At 47.6% G+C, this 24217-nt stretch overlaps 1 protein-coding gene across 2 annotated transcripts in view; it reads left to right on the forward strand.

Moving 5' to 3' along the window:
- Window positions 1-24217, forward strand: part of CEP135 (centrosomal protein 135) — a 392705-nt gene that overhangs the window by 21826 nt on the left and 346662 nt on the right. For both annotated transcript variants that reach the window (XM_063920894.1, XM_063920895.1), the window contains exon 2: window positions 16196-16339. In XM_063920894.1, the coding sequence (XP_063776964.1) occupies window positions 16227-16339 (113 nt within the window). In that variant the 5' untranslated portion in view covers window positions 16196-16226. The remainder of the gene's footprint in view (window positions 1-16195; window positions 16340-24217) is intronic.

The raw sequence follows: 24217 nt of genomic DNA on the forward strand, positions 1-24217 counted from the left end.
GTGTTGCATATCACAGATGAACCCTCTGTCCCTGACACGAGGGTGCGCATGTATAAGGAAAAGAGACCTGAGGTAAACTTTCCCCCATCTCATGAGCTGAACGAGTTATTTGAAAAGGCTTGGGAATCTCCAGACAAGAAACTGCAGATTCCCAAAAGGATTCTTATGGCGTATCCTTTCCCAAATACGGACAGGATACGGTGGGAATCCTCCCCAAGGGTGGACAAAGCGTTGACACGTTTATCCAAAAAGGTAGCGCTACCATCTCAAGATACGGCTACCCTCAGGGATCATGCTGATCACAAGCAGGGGACTACCTTGAAGTCCATTTATACACATTCTGGTACCTTACTCAGACCGGTGATAGCGTCGGCTTGTGTTTGTAGCGCTGTAGCAGCATGGACAGATACCTTATCGGCAGAAATTGAGACCCTGGATAAGGATACCATTTTATTGACCCTGGGTCTTATTAAAGATGCTGTCTTATATATGAGAGATGCTCAAAGAGACATTGGGCTACTGGGTCCTAGAGTTAACGCTATGGCGATTTCTGCTAGACGAGTCCTATGGACCCGACAATGGACGGGTGATGTCGACTCGAAGAGGCATATATGGAGGTTTTACCTTACAAGGGTGAGGAATTGTTTGGGGAAGGTCTCTCGGACCTAGTTTCCACAGCCACGGCAGGTAAATCAACTTTTTTGCCTTATGTTTCCTCACAGCCTAAGAAAGCGCCACATTATCAGATGCAGTCCTTTCGGTCGCATAAAAACAAGAGAGTACGGGGATCGTCCTTTCTTGCCAGAGGTAAGGGCAGGGGGAAAAAGCTGCCAACCACAGCTAGTTCCCAGGAGCATAAGTCCTCCCCGGCCTCTACAAAATCCACCGCATGACGCTGGGGCTCCGCTGAGGGAATCCGCCCCAGTGGGGGCACGTCTTCGACTTTTCAGCCACATCTGGGTTCACTCACAGGTGGATACCTGGGCAATAGAAATTGTTTCCCATGGTTACAAGCTGGAGTTCGAAGAGGTGCCTCCTCGCCGCTTTTTCAAGTCTGCCCTACCAGCTTCTCTCCCAGAGAGGTAGATAGTTTTAAATGCAATTCAAAAATTGTGTCTACAACAAGTGGTGGTCAAAGTTCCCCTGCTGCAACAAGGGATGGGGTATTACTCAACCCTGTTTGTAGTCCCGAAACCGGACGGTTCGGTCAGACCCATTTTAAATTTAAAATCCTTAAACCTATACTTAAAAAGGTTCAAGTTCAAGATGGAATCGTTCAGAGCTGTCATCGCCAGCCTGGAGGGGGGGATTATATGGTGTCCCTGGACATAAAGGATGCATACCTTCATGTTCCCATATATCCACCTCATCAGGCATACCTGAGATTTGCGGTACAGGATTGTCATTACCAATTTCAGACATTGCCGTTTGGGCTTTCCACGGCCCCGAGGATTTTCACCAAGGTAATGGCGGAAATGATGGTGCTCTTGCGCAAGCAGGGTGTCACAATTATCCCGTACTTGGACGATCTCCTGATAAAAGCGAGATCACGAGAGCAGTTGCTGTACAGCGTATCACTCTCGCTGAAGGTGTTGCAACAACACGGCTGGATTCTCAACATTCCGAAGTCACAGTTGGTTCCTACGACTCGTTTGGCCTTCTTAGGCATGATTCTGGATACGGACCAGAAAAGGGTTTATCTTCCGATAGAAAAGGCCCAGGAACTCATGACTCTGGTCAGGGACCTATTGAAGCCAAAAAGGGTGTCAGTGCATCACTGCACTCGAGTCCTGGGAAAGATGGTGGCGTCTTACGAGGCCATTCTCTTCGGCAGGTTCCATGCGAGGACTTTCCAATGGGACCTACTGGACAAGTGGTCTGGGTCACATCTACAGATTCATCAGATGATCACCCTGTCCCCCAGGGCCAGGGTATCTCTCCTGTGGTGGCTGCAGAGTGCTCACCTTCTAGAGGGTCGCAGGTTCGGCATTCAGGACTGGATTCTGGTAACCACGGACGCGGGCCTCCGAGGTTGGGGAGCAGTCACACAGGGCAGAAACTTCCAAGGTCTCTGGTCAAGCCAGGAGGCTTGTCTTCACATCAACGTCCTGGAATTGAGGGCCATATACAACGCCCTTCGTCAAGCGGAGAATTTGCTACGCGACCTACCGGTTCTGTTTTCAGTCAGACAACATCACCGCAGTGGCTCATGTAAACCGCCAAGGCGGAAAAAAGAGCAGAGTGGCAATGGCGGAAGCCACCAGGATTCTTCGCTGGGCGGAAAATCATGTAAGCGCACTGACAGCAGTGTTCATTCCAGGAGTGGACAACTGGGAAGCAGACTTCCTCAGCAGACACGATCTACATCCAGGAGAGTGGGGACTTCATCAGGAAGTCTTCGCACAGATTGCAAGTCTGTGGGGACTGCCCCAGATAGACATGATGGCGTCCCGCCTCAACAAGAAACTACAGAGGTATTGCGCCAGGTCAAGAGACCCTCAGGCGGTGGCAGTGGACGCCCTAGTGACACCGTGGGTGTTCCAGTCGGTCTATGTGTTTCCTCCTCTTCCTCTCATCCCCAAGGTGTTGAGAATAACAAGAAAAAGAGGAGTACAGACAATTCTCATTGTTCCAGATTGGCCGCGAAGGGCCTGGTATCCGGATCTGCAGGAAATGCTCACAGAAGATCCTTGGCCTCTTCCTCTCAGAGAGGACCTGTTACAAAAGGGGCCCTGTCTGTTCCAAGACTTACTGCGGCTGCGTTTGACGGCATGGCGGTTGAACGCCGGCCCCTAGCGGAAAAAGGCATTCCGGATGAGGTCATTCCTACTCTGATAAGGGCTAGGAAGGACGTGACAGCAAAACATTATCACCGGATTTGGCGGAAGTATGTTTCTTGGTGTGAGTCTAGGAATGCTCCTGTGGAAGAATTCCATCTGGGCCGTTTCCTTCACTTCTTACAGGCTGGAGTGAATCTGGCCCTAAAATTAGGCTCCATTAAGGTTCAGATTTCGGCCCTATCCATCTTCTTTCAGAAGGAATTGGCTTCTCTCCCAGAAGTACAGACTTTTGTCAAGGGAGTGTTGCATATTCAGCCTCCTTTTGTTCCTCCAGTGGCACCCTGGGACCTTAACGTGGTGTTGCGGTTCCTTAAGTCTCATTGGTTTGAACCACTTAAAACAGTGGAATTAAAATATCTCACTTGGAAAGTGGTCATGTTGTTAGCCTTGGCATCGGCTAGGCGAGTGTCGGAGTTGGCGGCTTTGTCTCACAAAAGCCCCTCTGTGGATAGAGCAGAATTGCGGACTCGTCCTCAATTCTTGCCCAAGGTGGTTTCATCTTTTCATATGAACCAACCTATTGTGGTGCCTGTGGCTACGCGAGACTTGGAGGATTCCGAGTTCCTTGATGTAGTCAGGGCTTTGAAAATGTACGTGGCCAGAACGGCTCGGGTCAGAAAAACAGAGGCACTGTTTGTCCTGTATGCAGCCAACAAGGTTGGCGCTCCTGCTTCTAAGCAGACTATTTCTCGCTGGATCTGTAACACGATTCAGCAGGCTCATTCTACGGCTGGATTGCCGTTACCAAAATCGGTCAAGGCCCATTCCACTAGGAAGGTGGGCTCTTCTTGGGCGGCTACCCGAGGGGTCTCTGCACAGCTGCTACTTGGTCGGGTTCAAACACCTTTGCAAAGTTTAACAAGTTTGATACCCTGGCTGAGGAGGACCTCATGTTTGCTCAATCGGTGCTGCAGAGTCATCCACACTCTACCGCCCGTTTGGGAGCTTTGGTATAATCCCCATGGTCCTTACGGAGTCCCCAGCATCCTCTAGGATGTAAGAGAAAATAAGATTTTAAACCTACTGGTAAATTTTTTTCTCCTAGTCCGTAGAGGATGCTGGGCGCCCGTCCCAGTGCGGACTAAATCTGCAAGACTTGTATATAGTTTTTGCTTGCATAAGGGTTATATTACAGTTTGATCAGTCTTGGGCTGATGCTGTTTTGTTTCATACTGTTAACTGGTTCGTATATTCCAAGTTATACGGTGTGGATGGTGTGGGCTGGTATGAATCTTGCCCTTACATTAACAAAAATCCTTTCCTCGTACTGTCCGTCTCCTCTGGGCACAGTTTCTCTAACTGAGGTCTGGAGGAGGGGCATAGAGGGAGGAGCCAGTGCACACCCATACCTAAAGTTCTTTTTTAGTACCCATGTCTCCTGCGGAGCCCGTCTATCCCCATGTCCTTACGGAGTCCCCAGCATCCTCTACGGACTAGGAGAAAAAAATTTACCGGTAGGTTTAAAATCTTATTTTCCATATCTGGACGATCTCTTGATAAAAGCATCGTCCAGTGAGAGGTTGTTGCAGAGTTTTGCTCTCTCAACTCGACTACTCCAGGATCATGGGTGGATCTAGAACCTTCCAAAGTCACATTTGGAGCTGGCAAGAAGACTGCCCTTCCTGGGGATGATACTTGACACGGAATTGCAAAGGGTGTTTCTACCGTTAGAGAAAGCGTTGGTGATCCAGCCAATGGTACGGGATGTCCTGAAGCCAGCCCGGGTTTCGGTTCATCAGTGCATTTGCCTTCTGGGAAGATGGTAGCCTTCTACGAGGCTCTTCAGTACGGAAGGTTCCATGCGCGGTCATTCCAGCTCAATCTCCTAGACAAATTGTCGGGATCACACCTTCACATGCACCTGCGGATACGCCTGTCTCTGAAAGCCAGAATTTCGCTCCTCTGGTGGCTGCTAACTTCTCACCTACTCGAAGGTCACAGGTTCGGGATTCAGAATTGGATCCTTTGCTTCTAACCACGGATGCAAGTCTCAGAGGTTGGGGAGCGGTCACCCAAGGGGAAAAGTTCCAAGGAAAGTGGTCAAGTCTGGAGTCCATACTTCCGATAAACGGTCATATACAACGACCTTCTACAAGCGGCACATCTTCTGTAAGATCGGGCCATACATGTCCAGTCGGACAATGTCACGGCAGTGTCTTACATAAACCGTCAGGGCGGAACGAAGAGCAGAGCGGCAATGTCAGAGGTAACAAGAATCATCCTCTGGGCAGAAAAGCACGCGGTGGCGCTTTCAGCAATCTTCATTCCGGGAGTGGACAACTGGGAAGCGGACTTCCTCAGCAGGCATGATCTTCATCCAGGAGAATGGGGTGTACCTCAAGTAGATATATGATGGCCTCTCGTCTCAACAAGAAGCTTCGGAGGTACTGTTCTAGGTCGAGAGGGCCACAGACAGTGGCGGTGGATGCACTGGATGTTCCTGTCGTGTATTTGTTCCCTTCACTTCCACTCATCCCAAGGATTCTCAGACTAATAAAAAGAACAAGAGTTCAGGCGATCCTCATTGTCCGGACTGGCAAGGGAGGGCTTGGTACGCAGATCTTCTGGAATTACTTCTGGAGGATCCGAGGCCTCTTCGTGAGGACCTTCTGCAACAGTGGCCATTTACCTATCAAGACTTACCGTGGCTACGTTTGACGGCATGGAGGTTGAACACCAGATCTTAGCTTGGAAGGGCATTCTGAAAAAGGTCATTCCTACTCTAATACAAGATAGGAAGGGAGTTACGTGTAAACATTACCATTGGATTTGGAAAAAGTATGTGTCTTTGTGTGAATCCAAGAAGTTTCCAATGGTGGAGTTTCAACTGGGACTGTTTCTCCTCTTCTTACAAGCAGGTGTGGATGTGGGCCTACGTGGGCTCCAAAAAAGTCCAGATTTCGGCCTTTGTCCATTTTCTTCCAGAAACAATTGGCTTCCCTTCCTGAGGTTCAGACATTCTTGAAAGGGGTTCTGCATGTCCAACCACCCTTTGTGCCTCCTACTGCACATTGGGATCTTAATGTGATGCTGCAGTTCCTGCAATCGGATTGGTTCGAACCTTTGCAGGAGGTGGACGTCAAGTTTCTTACTTGGAAGGCGGTCACACTCTTGGCATTGGCATCTCCTAGACGTGTGTCAGAATTAGGGGCATTGTCATGCAAGAGCCCTTATATGATTTTCCATGAAGATAGGGCTGAACTCAGAACACGTCAGCAGTTTCTTCCAAAGGTTGTATCAGCTTTTCATATCAACCAACCTATTCTGGTGCCAGTGGCTACTAACACCTCAAATTACCTCAAAGTCCTTGGATGTGTTGAGGGCTTTGAAAATTTATGTGAAGAGACCTTCTCGTCACTGGAAGTCGGACGTTTTATTCGTCCTTTATGATCCCAACAAGGGAGGTAATTCCAAGTTGATCGCAGCAGGAATTTTGTTAGCAGTTGGGCAAAACCATGTGCACTGCAGGGGAGGCAGATTTAACATGTGCAGAAAGAGTTAGATTTGGGTGTGGTGTGTTTAATCTGCAATCTAATTTGCAGTGTAAAAATGAAGCAGCCAGTATTTACCCTGCACAGAAATAAAATAACCCACCCAAATCTAACTCTTTCTGCACATGTTATATCTAACTGCCCTGCAGTGCACATGGTTTTGCCCAACTGCTAACAAAATTCCTGCTGCGATCAACTTGGAATTACCCCCAAGGTTGGGTGTCCTGCTTCTAAGCAGACGATTTCTCGCTGGATCAGGTTTACTATCCAGCATGCTTATTCTATGGCAGGATTGCCGTGTCCAAAATCTCTACTTGTAAGGTGGGTTCTTCTAGGGCGGCTGCCCTGGGTGTCTCGGCTTTATAGCTTTGCCGAGCAGCTACTTGGTCTTGGTCGAACACGTTTGCTAAGTTCTACAAGTTCGATACTTTGTCCAAACTTTAGGTCCTCAGAGTCCAATCTGTTCTGCAGGAACCTCAGCGCACCCCCTCCCGTACTGTGAGCTTTGGTACATCCCCATGGTACTAAATGGACCCCAGCATCCTCTAGGACGTAAGAGAAAATAGGATTTTAATTACCTACCAGTAAATCTTTTTTTCGTAGTCCGTAGAGGATGCTGGGTGCCCGCCTAGTGCTTCATATTCCTGCATTGTTACTTGGTTCAGAACTGTTGGTTCAGCCCTTGCTGAATTGTTCCAAGTTGGTTAGCTTGGCTTTCCCTTTTGTTATGTGTGAGCTGGTGTGAATCTCGCCACTATCTATGTATTTCCTTCTCTCGAAGTATGTCCGTCTCCTCGGGCACAGTTTCTAGACTGAGTCGGGTAGAAGGGGCCAGCCCTTGTTTGGTGATGTTCAATGTTTGGTACGTTTCACTTTTTATTTTTTTTTTACTGTTCAGAAATCGCACTTTAGCCTTTACGACACGGCTGCACCTCACTAAGGGAATTCAGGTTTGTTAGCAAACCGAAAAAATTATCAATTGGGAAAAACCATGGTGCACTGCAGGTGGGGCAGATAATAACGTGCAGAGAGATTTAGATTTGGGTAGGGTGTGTTCAAACTGAAATCTAAATTGCAGTGTACAAATTAAGCAGCCAGTATTTACCAATCATAGAAACAATGTAACCCACCCAAATCTAAATCTCTGCACATGTTACATCTGCCCCACCTGTAGTGCAACATGGTTTTGCCCAATTGCTAACTTTTGTGGTATGAATAACCCCTAAATCTAAAGCTAACTTTTATAATTTTATTCGGAGGTGCTGTTGACACTTAGAGGACATACATGTTGAAAACTATTGCTTGAAGAAAGCAGAGTATCTATTCGCTTAACTGTGGACCATATTCATTGGATGAGGACGTTTTATCTACAGGAGTGACTATTTTATTTTATCTTATTTCTTATTATATTTTTTATGACTATACAAGTTTTTTCATTTGATGAGAACATTTGTCTACAGGAGTGACTGTTCATTTCATCTGTACCTTTTTTATATGACCCTTTTTTTTTTTAAGAGTGATTTGCCTCCACTTTTTGTTTGGATTTTAAGACTTTTGTAGGTTGGTTTATACTCTAGCGAAGAGTGCTTGATATTTTATATGTTTTCTATATTGTTCCTCTATGTGGTTGGTGACTATCATACAGTACCTATGTTGAGCTGCACTTTCCTATGTGGAGCGCAGGAGATATACTACATCTTATCTGGTGTGAACTGAATGGAAACTATCAGCAGATATTATTCTGTAATAAAAGTTACGTTTATGCTATTGGTACCATTAGGCAAATGCAGATTTATTGGTGGGGGCCCCCACAATTGAGTTGCCCTCGGGGCCCCACAAGCCTTAATCCGGCATTGGGGAGAACGCTATGCAGTTATTGCCCCCCACGTTTACCAATACCAGCCTAGGCTCAGCGGTCTGGGGCTGATTAGTTTTGTTGTTTTTTTTGTTTAAAGTTTTTTTTTTTAACCTTTTTCTTTTTTTTTACCTAACAAAGTCCTATATACAGTAGATCATAGCGGTCTGTGCAATGCTTCAGCCATACTCTCTTGCCACAGGGCTGTCTATTGTTTGGGTGGACTTGCTGTCATTTTACACTCGTTTTGTAAACCTACCATTAGTAAATCTGTGGCTGCTACACCTGTCTATGTTAAAATATTAATAGCTGCTCCAATATAATAATAATTTTTCTCTTACGTCCTAGAGGATGCTGGGGACTCCAAAAGGACCATGGGGTATAGACGGGATCCGCAGGAGCTTGGGCACACTAAAAAGACTTAAAACTGGGTGTGAACTGGCTCCTCCCTCTATGCCCCTCCTCCAGACCTCAGTTAGACTTTGTGCCCAGGAGTGACTGGATGCACACTAGGGGAGCACTACTGAGTTTATCTAGAAAAAGACTTGTTAGGTTTTTTATTTTCAGGGAGCCCTGCTGGCTACAGGCTCCCTGCAGCGTGGGAGTGAGGGGAGAGAAGCAGGACCTACTTCTGTGAGTTTCAAAGCTCTGCTTCTCGGCTACTGGACACCATTAGCTCCAGACGGTTCGATCACTTGGTGCGCCTAGCTGCTTGTTCCCGGAGCCACGCCGTCACCCTCCCTCAGAAGACTTCAGGACGGCAGAAGACTTCAGTGACGGAAGGTAAAGCACAGCGGTAACGCTGTGCTCCATGCTCCCACACACATATCACCAACGGTTGTCACTGGGTGCAGGGCGCTGGGGGGGGGGGCGCCCTGGGAGGCATGTTACTGAAGTTTTGTAAGGGCGGCATATGATTGTGGGTGCCGAGGCACCTTTTACAGACCCCCGCCGGCATTTTACATGAGTTTGAATTTGGGTCGGCCAAAGCCGCCGGGAAGGGGGCGGAGCTTCGGTCCGCGGCTCACACGCGCCATTTTCTCCCTGCACCAGACGGAGGGAGAGACGCTGCCGGGACCTCCACGCTGATTTCAAGTAAAGGGGGCATCTCCAGAGGGGAGCCGCAGTGGGGTACCAGTCTTTTTGATAATAAGGCAGCGCTGGGTACATATATTCGTGTACCAATATACAGGCGCTGGGGTGTGAGCTGGCATACTCCCTCTGTCTCCTCTTCTGGGCTGCATTGTGGGCCTGTCACCTTGCTGGGACGGTTCTGTGTGGGTTGTGTGTCTGTACTACGTGTCGACATGTCGGAGCCTGAATGTTATTCACCAGAGGAGGTTATGGGAGGTGGGGATGCGGGGCTAGATGTAGCACTGTCGACGCAGCCGACTCCTGATTTACTAGCACTCCTTAATACAATAAATTCCAATGTAGCTTCTTTATCTAAGAGGTTAGATAAGTCTGCCTCACAGACGCAGGTGTGGAAAAAGTCCATGGAGGAGGCTTTATCTCAGGTACAGACCCCATCCGGGTCCCATAAGAGGCCTTTTATTCAGGTGGGGGATACTGATACCGACACGGACTCTGATTCCGAGGTCGATTTCACTGAGGCTGCGTTACATCCACGATTAGTTAAGAGTATTCAGTACATGATTGTGGCTATAAAGGATGTTTTGCAAATTTCTGATGAACCTGCGGTACAGGAAACAAGGATTTGCTTGTTCAAGGGAAAGAAACCTGAGGTGAAGTTTCCCCCCTCTCATGAAATGAATACTCTTTGTGAAAATGCTTGGGAGTCGCCGGATAAGAAATGGCAGATTCCCAAGAGGATTTATATGGCGTATCCTTTCCCCTCTGATGACAGGGAAAAACGGGAGACATCTCCAACTGTTGATAAAGCTCTATCCCGTTTGTCTAAGAAGGTGGCGCTTCCGTCTCCTGACACGGCAGCTCTCAAGGTTCCGGCGGATCGCAAGTTGGAGACGTGTCTGAAGTCCATTTTCGCTAATACGGGTGCATTGCTCAGACCTGCTGTGGCGTCTGTATGGGCGAGTAGTGCTATTGCTAAATGGGCTGAGAATTTAGCTAGTGACATGGATACTCTTGATAAATATAATGTCCTTCTATCTCTCGGTTATATTAAGGACGCTGCGGCTTACCTAAAGGACGCTGCAAGGGACGTCTGTCTCTTGGGATCAAGGACCAATGCCATGTCGATATCTGCCAGGAGGGCCTTGTGGATCCATCAATGGAATGCTGATGCCGACTCCAAGAGGTCTATGGAAGCTCTACCCTTTAAAGGTACTGTCTTGTTTGGGGACGGCCTGGCGGACCTAGGCGGGTAAGTCCTCTTTTCTTCCTTATGTTCCCACACAACAGAAAAAGGCACCACATCAACAAATGCAGTCCTTTCGTCACAACAAATACAGGCGTGGGAAAGGTTCATCTTTCCTCGCCTCAAAGGGTAGAGGACGGGGAAGAAAACTTCCTGCAGCCTCAGGCGCACAGGACCAGAAGTCCTCCCCGGCTGCTACCAAGTCCACCGCATGACGCTAGGGCTTCCCTGGGGGAGTCCGGACCGGTGGGGGGGCCGTCTTCAGGTATTCAGCCAGGTCTGGATTCAATCAGACCTGGATCCTTGGGTGTTAGAAATCGTGTCTCAAGGATACAAACTGGAGTTTCAGGAGATGCCCCCTCACCGGTTCTTCATTTCGGCATTACCAGTGGTTCTTCCGTACAGGGAGGTGGTCCGGGCGGCGATTCAAAAATTGTGTCTACAGAAGGTCATTGTTCCCGTCCCTCCGTACCAGCGGGGGGGAGGGGTTCTACTCGAGCCTCTTTGTGGTACCGAAACCGGACGGTTCGGTCAGACCAATTCTAAATCTAAAATCCCTCAATCCATACTTGAAAGTCTTCAAGTTCAAGATGGAATCCCTTCGAGCGGTGATTGCCAGCCTGGAGGGGGAGGGGGGATTTTATGGCGTCAGTCGACATAAAGGATGCCTACTTACATGTGCCGATATATCCTCCACATCAGGCTTTCCTCAGGTTTGCGATACAGGATTCTCATTCCCAATTTCAGACGTTGCCGTTTGGGTTTTCCACGGCTCCGAGGATTTTCACCAAGGTCATGGCAGAAATGATGGTTCTTCTTCGCAAACAAGGGGTTTCAATTATCCCGTACTTGGACGATCTCCTGATAAAAGCGAGGTCCAAGGAACGGTTGCTGAGAAGTGTAGAGTTGTCACTATCGGTTCTGCGACAGCACGGTTGGGTGCTCAATTTGCCGAAATCCCAGTTGATTCCGACCACTCGGCTTCCTTTTCTGGGCATGATTCTGGGCACGGAGTTACAGAAGGTATTCCTTCCAGAAGAAAAGGCTCGGGAACTGCAGACGATGGTCAGAGAACTTCTGAAGCCGACGAGTGTGTCGATCCATTATTGTACTCGGGTTCTGGGGAAGATGGTTGCGGCGTACGTAGCCATTCCATTTGGCAGATTTCACGCCCGCGTGTTTCAGTGGGACTTGCTGAGCAAATGGTTCGGATCTCATCTACACATTCACCGGAAGATAAGTCTATCTCCCAGAGCCAGAATTTCTCTCCTGTGGTGGCTACAAGCTCATTACCTCCTGGGGGGACGCCGATTCGGTATCCAGGATTGGGTACTTCTGACGACAGATGCAAGTCTCCGGGGCTGGGGTGCAGTCACCCAAGGAAGAAATTTCCAGGGAAAATGGTCGCTCCAGGAAGCCTGTCTCCACATAAATATTCTCGAGTTAAGAGCCATTTACAACGGCCTGCTCCAAGCAAGAAGTCTTCTTCAGGATCGACCGGTCCTGGTACAGTCGGACAACATCACAGCGGTGGCCCATATAAACCGGCAAGGCGGAACGAGGAGCAGAGCGGCAATGGCAGAGGCCACAAAGATCCTTCGCTGGGCGGAACAACACGTCCGCGCACTGTCAGCAGTTTTCCTACCGGGAGTGGACATCTGGGAAGCGGATTTCCTCAGCAGACACGACCTCCATCCGGGAGAGTGGGCTCTGCACCAAGAGGTATTTGCAAAAGTGACAAGACGCTGGGGAATTCCATTGATAGACATGATGGCGTCTCGGCTCAGCAAGAAGCTCCCGAGGTACTGTTCCAGGTCAAGGGATGCACAAGCCACTGCAGTGGACGCCCTGGTGTCTCCGTGGGTCTTCCAGTCGGTGTATGTGTTCTCTCCACTTCCTCTCATTCCAAAGGTGCTGGGGATCATTCGTCGAGCAAGGGTTCAGGCGATTCTCGTCGTTCCAGACTGGCCAAGAAGGGCCTGGTACCCGGATCTTCAGGACTTGCTGGTGGAAGATCCTTGGCCGCTTCCTCTAAGAGAGGATCTGTTGTTGCAGGGTCCATGCAAGTTTCCAGACTTACCACGGCTGCGTTTGACGGCATGGAGGTTGAGCGCCAGATCTTAGCTCGTAAGGGTATTCCCAGGGAAGTCATTCCAACTCTCATTAAGGCTAGGAAAGAGGTTACGGCGAAACACTGTCACCGTATCTGGAGGAAATATGTTTCCTGGTGTGAGCTTAAAAAGGCTCCTGCAGAGGATTTTCACTTGGTTCGCTTTCTCCACTTTTTACAGGCGGGCGTAGATGCAGGCCTGAAATTGGGTTCCATCAAAGTGCAAATTTCGGCTTTGTCTATTTTCTTTCAAAAAGAGTTAGCTGCCCTCCCAGAGGTTCAGACCTTTGTGAAGGGTGTGATGCATATCAATCCGCCGTTTGTACCTCCTGTAGCTCCATGGGACCTCGATGTCGTCTTACGGTTTCTCATGTCTTCCTGGTTTGAACCTTTGCGTAAGGTTGAGTTGAAATTTCTCACTTGGAAGGTCGTTATGCTTTTGGCGCTGGCATCTGCCAGGCGAGTGTCGGAATTGGCAGCTTTATCGCATAAGAGCCCGTACTTGATTTTTCATTCGGATAGGGCGGAATTGAGGACTCGTCAACAATTTCTACCGAAGGTGGTTTCTTCATTTCACATTAACCAACCTATTGTGGTTCCGGTAGCTACGGAAGAGGTGGCGATTCCAAAATTTCTGGATGATGTAAGAGCGTTAAAAGTATATGTTTTTAGGACAGCTGTTACTAGGAAAACTGAAGCGTTGTTTGTTTTGTATGCGGCCAACAAGATTGGTCATCCCGCTTCAAAACAGACTATTGCACGCTGGATTTGTAGTACGATCCAGCAGGCTCATTTTTCGGTAGGACTGCCGGTGCCGAAATCTGTTAAAGCCCATTCTACCAGGAAATTGGGCTCATCTTGGGCGGCTGCCCGAGGTGTCTCGGCGCTACAGCTTTGCCGAGCAGCTACTTGGTCGGGTTCGAACACTTTTGCTAAGTTCTATAAGTTTGATACCCTGGCCGATGAGGACCTGGCGTTTGCTCAGTCGGTGCTGCAGAGTCGTCCGCACTCTCCCGCCCGTTCTGGAGCTTTGGTATAATCCCCATGGTCCTTTTGGAGTCCCCAGCATCCTCTAGGACGTAAGAGAAAACAGGATTTTGGTACTCACCGTTAAATCCTTTTCTCCTAGTCCGTAGAGGATGCTGGGCGCCCGTCCCAGTGCGGACTTTTACTTGCAGTGTGTTTTCTTACTGGTTAAGTTAGTTTGTACACGAGTTGTGTATTGGTTTGTTGCAGCTGGTTGCTGGAGTTTTATGCATACTGTTATCTTGTTTGGCGTTATTCCGGTTGTACGGTATGTTTATGGTGTGGGCTGGTAGTTTGGTAGCCTTTAATTTAAACAAAAATCTTTCCTTGTACTGTCAGTCTCTCCTGGGCACAGTTCCTATAACTGAGGTCTGGAGGAGGGGCATAGAGGGAGGAGCCAGTTCACACCCAGTTTTAAGTTTTTTTTAGTGTGCCCAAGCTCCTGCAGATCCCGTCTATACCCCATGGTCCTTTTGGAGTCCCCAGCATCCTCTACGGACTAGGAGAAAAGGATTTAACGGTGAGTACCAAAATCCTGTTTTGCCTCGGTTTTTACTTTAGTAAATGGTTGGTTGGTTTACAAAATGACCAAAATGCCAAAGTGAATTTACCCACTAGTCCCTTGGTGCACCCAAGTCTGATATTGGGCACAGTAAAGCTCGGTGTGCGACATCACCTATTGTCCCACCCTGGGCAGCGCAATGTAGGCATGCACACTGTGCGATATCGCACAGTGACGTTGTGGCGTGGTCGGCCAGAGCATGTAGCTTTGGACGATGAGTCCAAATTGAGCTGCACGCATGTCCAAGACCGAGGGTCGTTAATGACCCGCTCGGCCGCGCATTGCTCGTCATTTACAGCATACACACTAGTCGATATAGTAAACAATGCCGCTCAGGAAGGGTCAAAATGAGTGACGTCGTTTACTATATAGACTAGTGTGTATGTGCCTTAATGCTCTGCCTGGTTATACAGTAACAGGGCTTTGTTTTGTAAATAATGTATTCTTTCTGTCTCAGGGAATAATACTGTAGTATTTGAACTTGCTATACATTTTATGTAACTTAGTACAAGGTTTTTGTCCTGTGCTACACCACACACCCTGCACCCATTCACAATACTTACCTTTCTATCACAAGTGCCATATTTTGGGTATCTGCAGCACAAATTTCACTTGAAACCTGGCACAGATGACATGTTTCTGGAGATCTGTGCATGCACCCTAGAGAAATCGCCTGGAAAATGTGCGCAGGCACCGTTTTTAAGGAGATTGGCGCATGTTTAGTGGACTGTGTAATAGTGATGATCTACTAAGAAAGTCTGCTGGCGAGGGGACGGAGGATGCACACAGGCCTTCCCATCTCTTCATCCACTCCTGCTTGTATCTGGACAGTTATGTATAGGGCATCGATTGCTGTTACAAAACGCTCTACTCTGTGTCTCTTCAGTTTGATTGTATGTGTGTGTGTAGAGAGAGAAATCTAGGTGCTCCTAAAACGGTACAGTATGTACTTAAAGTGAACCCAGGTGGTCATTCAGGTCTGCTCGCTGCTGTGTGTATTCGCACTGCGTCCGATCAGGTCATAACAGCGCATGTGTATGCACCGCAATGCACACGCGAGACTGACAACAACGGGTATCGCCGGTTAGCGACGAGATGGTGCAAAAAAATCAGTTCACACGGGCACTCGCAAGGTGATTGTCAGGAGTAAGCCGTGTGTGGGTGGTAACTGACTGTTTACTGGGAATGTTCGGGAAAACGCAGGCGTGCCCAAGCGTTTTCAGGGAGGGTGTCTGACGTCGGCTCCAGCCCTGGTCAGCCTGATTCTATCGCACTGGACAATTAAGTCCTGGGATGTGCAGAGACTGCACACACAGAATTTTAGCAGGTCGGTGTACACATGACATTGCAAACTTGCACGGCGAAAATACACTCCCTCTGTAGGTGGCAACTATCTGAACGCAGGACAGCAAAAATCGCAGCCCAGCGATCAGATCTGAATGACCTCCCCAGTTGTCTGTATTAGATTTTTATTTACCATCATTTGTCATTCATTTATTTTTAAGATAATGCATAACTCACCCATTATGTTTTGAGTTTCCTGAGAAACCCTAGTTTTCTTCATTAGTGAGAACCTGACTTACTGTTTGCCCTTATGTTATGTCTGAAAAGGCATGGAATGATTGTGATATATTTGATTTACATCTGGATTTACGTGTTTTACCTAGAAATGATTTTACTGTTTAAGATGTGAGAAGAGCATTTGCACGTGGAAGTGAAAGCTGTCATACTGCAGGCCACTTCCTGTGCAAAGCTTGTCTGCTGTCTCCAAAGAGAAAGTAAGCATTATGCAGAATTCTTATGAAGGGTCATCTGTAAAAGGGGTGACTGGTGTAAAAATGGTTTATTTTGTTTTATACAAATGTAGTGTGAAAGCTGATTGGTCATGTACTGCTAATACGTAACATTTGACACTATGCAGTAGTTACAAATTGTCATGTTAACCATATGTTTTTGTTCATATTTATATACAGGCACTGAATCTAGATTGTAGAAGCTGCTACAATGAGTACTGCTGCAGAAAGGAAATTCATCAAACTCCGTAAGCGCCTTGACCAGCTGGGCTACAAGCAGCCGCTGGGTATCGAGTCGTTGCCCCTTGTTGAAAAACTTTTCAGGTATTGTAGAGCTGGAAAGGAAATCAAATCTGGTGTAATCCATGCTAATATTAACTGTGCTGTTTTTTCCCTCAGTTGCCACAACTTTTATACTCGTTCAGAGAATCATTGTCTGGCTTACATTCTGTATTAAAACTACCATAATACGAGGCAGCCCACCCTATGAGTTTACCATGCTGTACCTTGTGTATAGAAGGCGCTAGTGCTGGAGCAGAGCACAACTACACTACAGACTTGTTCTGTTGAGTCCCTCCCCTTTATGCCCCTTTCCTGGAAAGCCTTCAGTAAAACTACAGGCAGGTGGGTTCCACCTTGAGGCAAACCCTCACTGCACGATATCCGGAGTGGAAGGACTAGTGGAGGAGATACCCCTGTGTGAGAGAATCCTCCTTGGCAGCTGCTACTTCAGTTTCCCTCTAAAATTACCTTGCAGCTTCTCTCTGTGTCTGGTGCTGCTGCACCTTTTACAAACACACTGCTGATAATGTTGTAGTCAAGAAAGTACCATTAGAATCCAGAGGCGCTCAAAAAAAAACAAATTTAATACATTCATAGTGCATCAAATGTATACAAAAGACCAGATCAATTTTAAATCTTTTGGTGAGTCTTATACCTAAAATATGGGTCTACTTTTTTAGGAGTAGACAGTCACGTTTTTGGGGGGAGATGAAGTTCCACCAGTATGGATTCTGTATACCTCTGGTCTTCTTCTCCACAATCGATACCCAAAAAGAGAGACAAAAACCTCCAATGGTGCAATACCTTTTATTCACTGTGCTAAACATATAAAAAAGGGATAAGGGTGGTCTCTCACCATATGAAGTGGTCTACAAATAAAGTAGACAATAACAGCAAGTTTTTAAAGATGGTTACACTTGGGCGTCCCCGGAACCAGCCGTCCAACTCCACAGGTGATGTCACAACCGTCTCCCTCACAACAAAGTCCTCCTGCCGGCGTGTTTCGACACAAGCAGTGTCTTCATCAAGGCATAAGGAGGATCTGACATTTCAACCTATATATACCCATCTTAATTAACAATGGGGCAGACCTATTTCCAGACATGGAACAACTATCTTCTAAAATTCCCATAACACTAACATCACATTCAATTTCAAATCGAGTCCACATTTTACAGTGAGCCACAGATTCCCGCCATAAAGGAGAGCCTGTCCTCTTCAGACAGTAATTCCTGCCGGCCGGAAGTAGTCATCACGCCCGCGACCGGAAGTGCCTCATCAGCGTCATCGACGATCCACTCCACCCGGAAAAAACGGGTGCACGGCTTCATGTATCCCAAGTGTGTTGTCCATGTGATCTCTTCTTTCTATTCAGAGATTCACCATTCTCGGCCATATTGGTTTCATTAAAAGTCCCAAACAAAGTCACTTTAATGAAGGGAATCACCTCAGGAGAAGGGGAAAACACCGGAATTAAATTATTTATGAACAACATTAAAACAACTCTTAATTCCTATAGATAATGTGAGACAGATTCTAATAGGAGAATTTTGGAATAAACACTGTAAAATAAGTTCTTAGAAAAATTCCATTAAAAAATACATAGAATTTTTATAAAAACCATTTCAATTCGAAATCTTTGTTAAGTCCTTTCGGGGCGAGGGTACCAGAGTTATAAATCATGGTCATTTCACTTTTAGCTAGTTTGGACCCCAAATCATTTCCCTACTGTCTCCCCTAATGTGTTTCGAACCATAAAAATTCCTGATGTGGGTTATATCGCAATTGTGGGTGTTTTTAAAGTGTAAAGAAAGGGCATGCGTTTCCATACCTTTTGTGATATTCCTCAAATGTAGCATCCACTACGGACTACGAGAAATAGATTTACCGGTGAGTAAAATCTTATTTTTTCCCCACATATTACCCCATATTGACAACGTGAAAAAAGTTTTATTGTGATATTTGCAAATTTATTAAAAATAAAAACCGAAGAAATCACATGTACATAAGTATCCACAGCCTTTGCTCAATACTTTATTGATGCAGCAATTGCAGCCACAAGTCTTTTTTTAATATGATGCCACAAGCTTGGCACACCTATCTTTGGGCAGTTTCGCCCATTCCTCTTTGCTGCACCTCTCAAGCTCCATCAGGTTGGATGGGAAGCGTCAGTGCACAGCCATTTTCAGATCTCTCCAGAGATGTTCAATCGGACTCAAGTCTGGGCTCTGGCTTGGCCACTCAAGGACATTCACAGAGTTGTCCTGAAGCCACTCCTATGATATCTTGTCTGTGTGCTTAGGGTCGTTGTCCTGCTGAAAGATGAACCGTCTCCCCCAGTCTGAGGTCAAATGCGCTTAGAGCAGGTTTTCATCCAGCATGTCTCTGTACATTGCATTCATCTTTCCCTCTATCCTGACTAGTCTCCCAGTACCTGCTGCTGAAAAACATCCCCACAACATGATGCTTCACTGCAGGGATGGTATTGGCCTGGTGATGAGCGGTGCCTGGTTTTCTCCAAACATGACACCTAGCATTTACGCCAAAGAGTTCAATCTTTGTCTTATCAGACCAGAGATCCTGTCTCTGAGTCTACAGACAATTCCTTTGACTTCATGCTTGGTTTGTGCTCAGACATGCACTGTCAAGTGTGGGACCTTATATAGACAGGTCTGTGCCTTTCCAAATCATTTCCAATCAACTGAATTTACCACAGGTGGACTCCAATTAAGCTGTAGGAACATCTCAAAGATGATCAGTGGAAACAGGATGCACCTGAGGTCAATTTTGAGCTTCATGGCAAAAGCTGTGAATACTTATGTACATGTGATTTCTTAGTTTTTTATTTTTAATAAATTTGCTAAATTCTCAAACACTTTTTTCATGTTGTTATTATGGGGTATTGTGTGTAGAATTTTGAGGGGAAAAATAATTTTTTTCCATTTTGGAATAAGGCTGTAATATGAAAAAAGTGAAGCGCTATGAATACTTTACGGATACACTGTACATTGATGTCCCCCAATATGGTTGAAAGAGAAAATAGGAAATTTGTACTTATTGTAAAATCCCTCACCAGTTTCTCTAGTATGTTTTCTCTATCGTCCTAGTGGATGCTGGGGTTCCTGAAAGGACCATGGGGAATAGCGGCTCCGCAGGAGACGGGGCACAAAAAGTAAAGCTTTATGATCAGGTGGTGTGTACTGGCTCCTCCCCCTATGACCCTCCTCCAAGCCTCAGTTAGGTTTTTGTGCCCGTCCGAGAAGGGTGCAATCTAGGTGGTTCTCCTAAAGAGCTGCTTAGAAAAGTTTAGCTTAGGTTTTTTATTTTACAGTGAGTCCTGCTGGCAACAGGATCACTGCAACGAGGGACTTAGGGGAGAAGAAGTGAACTCACCTGCGTGCAGGATGGATTGGCTTCTTTGGCTACTGGACATTAGCTCCAGAGGGACGATCACAGGTACAGCCTGGATGGTCACCGGAGCCTCGCCGCCGGCCCCCTTGCAGATGCTGAAAAGAGAAGAAGGTCCAGAATCGGCGGCAGAAGACTCCTCAGTCTTCTTAAGGTAGCGCACAGCACTGCAGCTGTGCGCCATTGCTCTCAGCACACTTCACACGGCAGTCACTGAGGGTGCAGGGCGCTGGGGGGGGGCGCCCTGGGAAGCAATGTAAACCTATTTTTTGGCATAAAATACCTCACATATAGCCTCCGGGGGCTATATGGAGATATTTAACCCCTGCCAGAATCCGTTAAAGAGCGGGAGACGAGCCCGCCGAAAAAGGGGCGGGGCCTATCTCCTCAGCACACAGCGCCATTTTCCTCACACAGCTCCGCTGGTCAGGAAGGCTCCCAGGCTCTCCCCTGCACTGCACTACAGAAACAGGGTAAAACAAGAGAGGGGGGGCAAAATTGTGGCAAAATTATATATATTAAAGCAGCTATATAGGGAGCACTTATTATAAGGCTATCCCTGTCATATATAGCGCTTTTGGTGTGTGCTGGCAAACTCTCCCTCTGTCTCCCCAAAGGGCTAGTGGGGTCCTGTCTTCTTTAAGAGCATTCCCTGTGTGTCTGCTGTGTGTCGGTACGTGTGTGTCGACATGTATGAGGACGATATTGGTGTGGAGGCGGAGCAATTGCCAAATATGGGGATGTCACCCCCTAGGGCAGGCATTCCCAACCACGGTCCTCAAGGCACACCAACAGTGCAGGTTTTAGTGATATCCAGGCTGCAGCACAGATGGATAAATCAAAATAACTGAGCTACTAATTAAGTCACCTGTGCTGAAGCCTGGATATCACTAAAACCTGCACTGTTGGTGTGCCTTGAGGACCGTGGTTGGGAATGCCTGCCCTAGGGAGTCGACACCAGAATGGATGGCTTTATTTATGGAATTACGGGATAGTGTCAACACGCTAAAGCAGTCGTTTGACGACATGAGACGGCCGGACAATCAATCAGCACCTGTCCAGGCGCCTCAAACACCGTCAGGGGCTGTAAAACGCCCGTTACCTCAGTCGGTCGACACGGACCCAGACACAGGCACTGATTCCAGTGGCGACGGTGACGAATCAACCGTATTTTCCAGTAGGGCCACACGTTATATGATTTTGGCAATGAAGGAGGCGTTACATATTGCTGATACTACAGGTACCACAAAACAGGGTATTATGTGGGGTGTGAAAAAACTACCAGATGAATTAAATGAGGTGTGTGATGAAGCGTGGGTTGCCCCCGATAAAAAACTGCTAATTTCAAAGAAGTTATTGGCTTTATACCCTTTCCCGCCAGAGGTTAGGGCGCGCTGGGAAACACCTCCTAGGGTGGACAAGGCGCTCACACGCTTATCAAAACAAGTGGCGTTACCCTCTCCTGAGACGGCCGCACTTAAAGATCCAGCAGATAGGAGGATGGAAAATATCCAAAAAAGTATATACACACATACAGGTGTTATACTACGACCAGCTATAGCGACAGCCTGGATGTGCAGTGCTGGGGTAGCTTGGTCAGAGTCCCTGATTGAAAATATTGATACCCTGGATAGGGACAATGTTTTACTGTCTTTAGAGCAAATAAAGGATGCGTTTCTTTATATGCGTGATGCACAGAGGGATATTTGCACACTGGCATCACGGGTAAGTGCTATGTCCATTTCGGCCAGAAGAAGTTTATGGACGCGACAGTGGTCAGGTGATGCGGACTCAAAACGGCATATGGAAGTTTTGCCGTATAAAGGGGAGGAGTTATTTGGTGTTGGTCTATCGGATTTGGTGGCCACGGCTACAGCCGGGAAATCCACCTTTTTACCTCAAGTCACTCCCCAACAGAAAAAGACACCGACTTTTCAGCCGCAGCCCTTTCGTTCCTTTAAAAACAAGAGAGCAAAGGGATATTCATATCTGCCACGAGGCAGAGGAAAGGGGAAGAGACTGCAACAGGCAGCTCCTTCCCAGGAACAGAAGCCCTCCCCCGCTTCTACAAAAGCCTCAGCATGACGCTGGGGCTTCTCAAGCGGACTCGGGGGCGGTGGGGGGTCGTCTCAAGAATTTCAGCGCGCAGTGGGCTCACTCGCAGGTGGATCCCTGGATCCTGCAGATAATATCTCAGGGTTACAGGTTGGAACTAGAGACGTCTCCACCTCGCCGTTTCCTGAAGTCTGCTTTACCAACGTCCCCCTCCGACAGGGTGACGGTCTTGGAAGCCATTCACAAGCTGTACTCTCAGCAGGTGATAGTCAAGGTACCCCTTTTACAACAAGGAAAGGGGTATTATTCCACTCTATTTGTGGTACCGAAGCCGGATGGCTCGGTAAGACCTATTCTAAATCTGAAATCCTTGAACCTGTACATAAAAAAGTTCAAGTTCAAGATGGAGTCACTCAGAGCGGTGATGGCGAACCTGGAAGAAGGGGACTTTATGGTATCCTTGGACATCAAGGATGCGTATCTCCACGTTCCAATTTACCCCTCACACCAGGGGTACCTCAGGTTCGTCGTACAGAACTGTCACTATCAGTTTCAGACGCTGCCGTTTGGATTGTCCACGGCAATGGCCGAGATGATGATTCTTCTTCGAAGAAAAGGCGTATTAATTATCCCATACTTGGACGATCTCCTAATAAGGGCAAGGTCCAGAGAACAGCTAGAGATGGGACTAGCACTGTCTCAAGAAGTGCTAAAGCAGCACGGGTGGATTCTGAATATTCCAAAATCCCAGTTAATTCCGACAACACGTCTGCTGTTCCTAGGGATGATTCTGGACACGGTTCAGAAAAAGGTTTTTCTCCCGGAGGAAAAAGCCAAGGAGTTATCCGAGCTTGTCAGGAACCTCCTAAAACCAGGAAAGGTATCTGTACATCAATGCACAAGAGTCCTGGGAAAAATGGTGGCTTCTTACGAAGCAATTCCATTCGGCAGATTCCACGCAAGAGTTTTCCAGAGGGATCTGCTGGACAAATGGTCAGGGTCGCATCTTCAGATGCACCAGCGGATAACCCTGTCTCCAAGGACAAGGGTATCTCTTCTGTGGTGGTTGCAGAGTGCTCATCTATTGGAGGGCCGCAGATTCGGCATACAGGATTGGATCCTGGTGACCACGGACGCCAGCCTGAGAGGCTGGGGAGCAGTCACACAAGGAAGAAACTTCCAGGGCGTGTGGTCGAGCCTGGAAACGTCTCTTCACATAAACACTCTGGAACTAAGAGCAATCTACAATGCTCTAAGCCAGGCAGAACCTCTGCTTCAAAGAAAACCGGTGTTGATCCAGTCGGACAACATCACGGCAGTCGCCCATGTAAACAGACAGGGCGGCACAAGAAGCAGGAGTGCAATGGCAGAAGCTGCAAGGATTCTTCGCTGGGCGGAGAATCATGTGATAGCACTGTCAGCAGTGTTCATCCCGGGAGTGGACAACTGGGAAGCAGACTTCCTCAGCAGACACGACCTTCACCCGGGAGAGTGGGGACTTCATCCAGAAGTTTTCCACATGCTTGTAACCCGTTGGGAAAGACCAATGGTGGACATGATGGCGTCTCGCCTCAACAAAAAACTGGACAGGTATTGCGCCAGGTCAAGAGATCCGCAGGCAATAGCTGTGGACGCGCTGGTAACGCCTTGGGTGTACCAGTCGGTGTATGTGTTTCCTCCTCTGCCTCTCATACCAAAAGTATTGAGAATTATACGGCAAAAAGGCGTAAGAACGATACTAGTGGCTCCGGATTGGCCAAGAAGGACTTGGTACCCGGAACTTCAAGAGATGATCACGGAGGATCCGTGGCCTCTACCTCTGAGAAGGGACCTGCTTCAGCAGGGTCCCTGTCTGTTTCAAGACTTACCGCGGCTGCGTTTGACGGCATGGCGGTTGAACGCCGGATCCTAAAGGGAAAAGGCATTCCGGAAGAAGTCATTCCTACCTTGATTAAAGCAAGGAAGGAAGTAACCGCGCAACATTATCACCGCATTTGGCGAAAATATGTTGCGTGGTGCGAGGATCGGAGTGCTCCGACGGAGGAATTTCAACTGGGTCGATTCCTACATTTCCTGCAATCAGGATTGTCTATGGGTCTCAAATTGGGATCTATTAAGGTTCAAATTTCGGCCCTGTCGATTTTCTTCCAGAAAGAATTGGCTTCAGTTCCTGAAGTCCAGACTTTTGTTAAGGGAGTACTGCATATACAGCCCCCTGTGGTGCCTCCAGTGGCACCGTGGGATCTCAATGTTGTTTTGGACTTTCTCAAATCTCATTGGTTTGAACCACTAAAAAATGTGGATTTGAAATATCTCGCATGGAAAGTGACCATGCTACTAGCCCTGGCTTCGGCCAGGAGAGTGTCAGAACTGGCAGCTTTATCTTACAAAAGCCCATATCTGATTTTCCATTCGGACAGGGCAGAACTGCGGACTCGTCCGCATTTTCTCCCTAAG

Source organism: Pseudophryne corroboree, chromosome 1, assembly GCF_028390025.1.
Source record: "Pseudophryne corroboree isolate aPseCor3 chromosome 1, aPseCor3.hap2, whole genome shotgun sequence".
Taxonomy (NCBI): Eukaryota; Metazoa; Chordata; class Amphibia; order Anura; family Myobatrachidae; genus Pseudophryne; species Pseudophryne corroboree.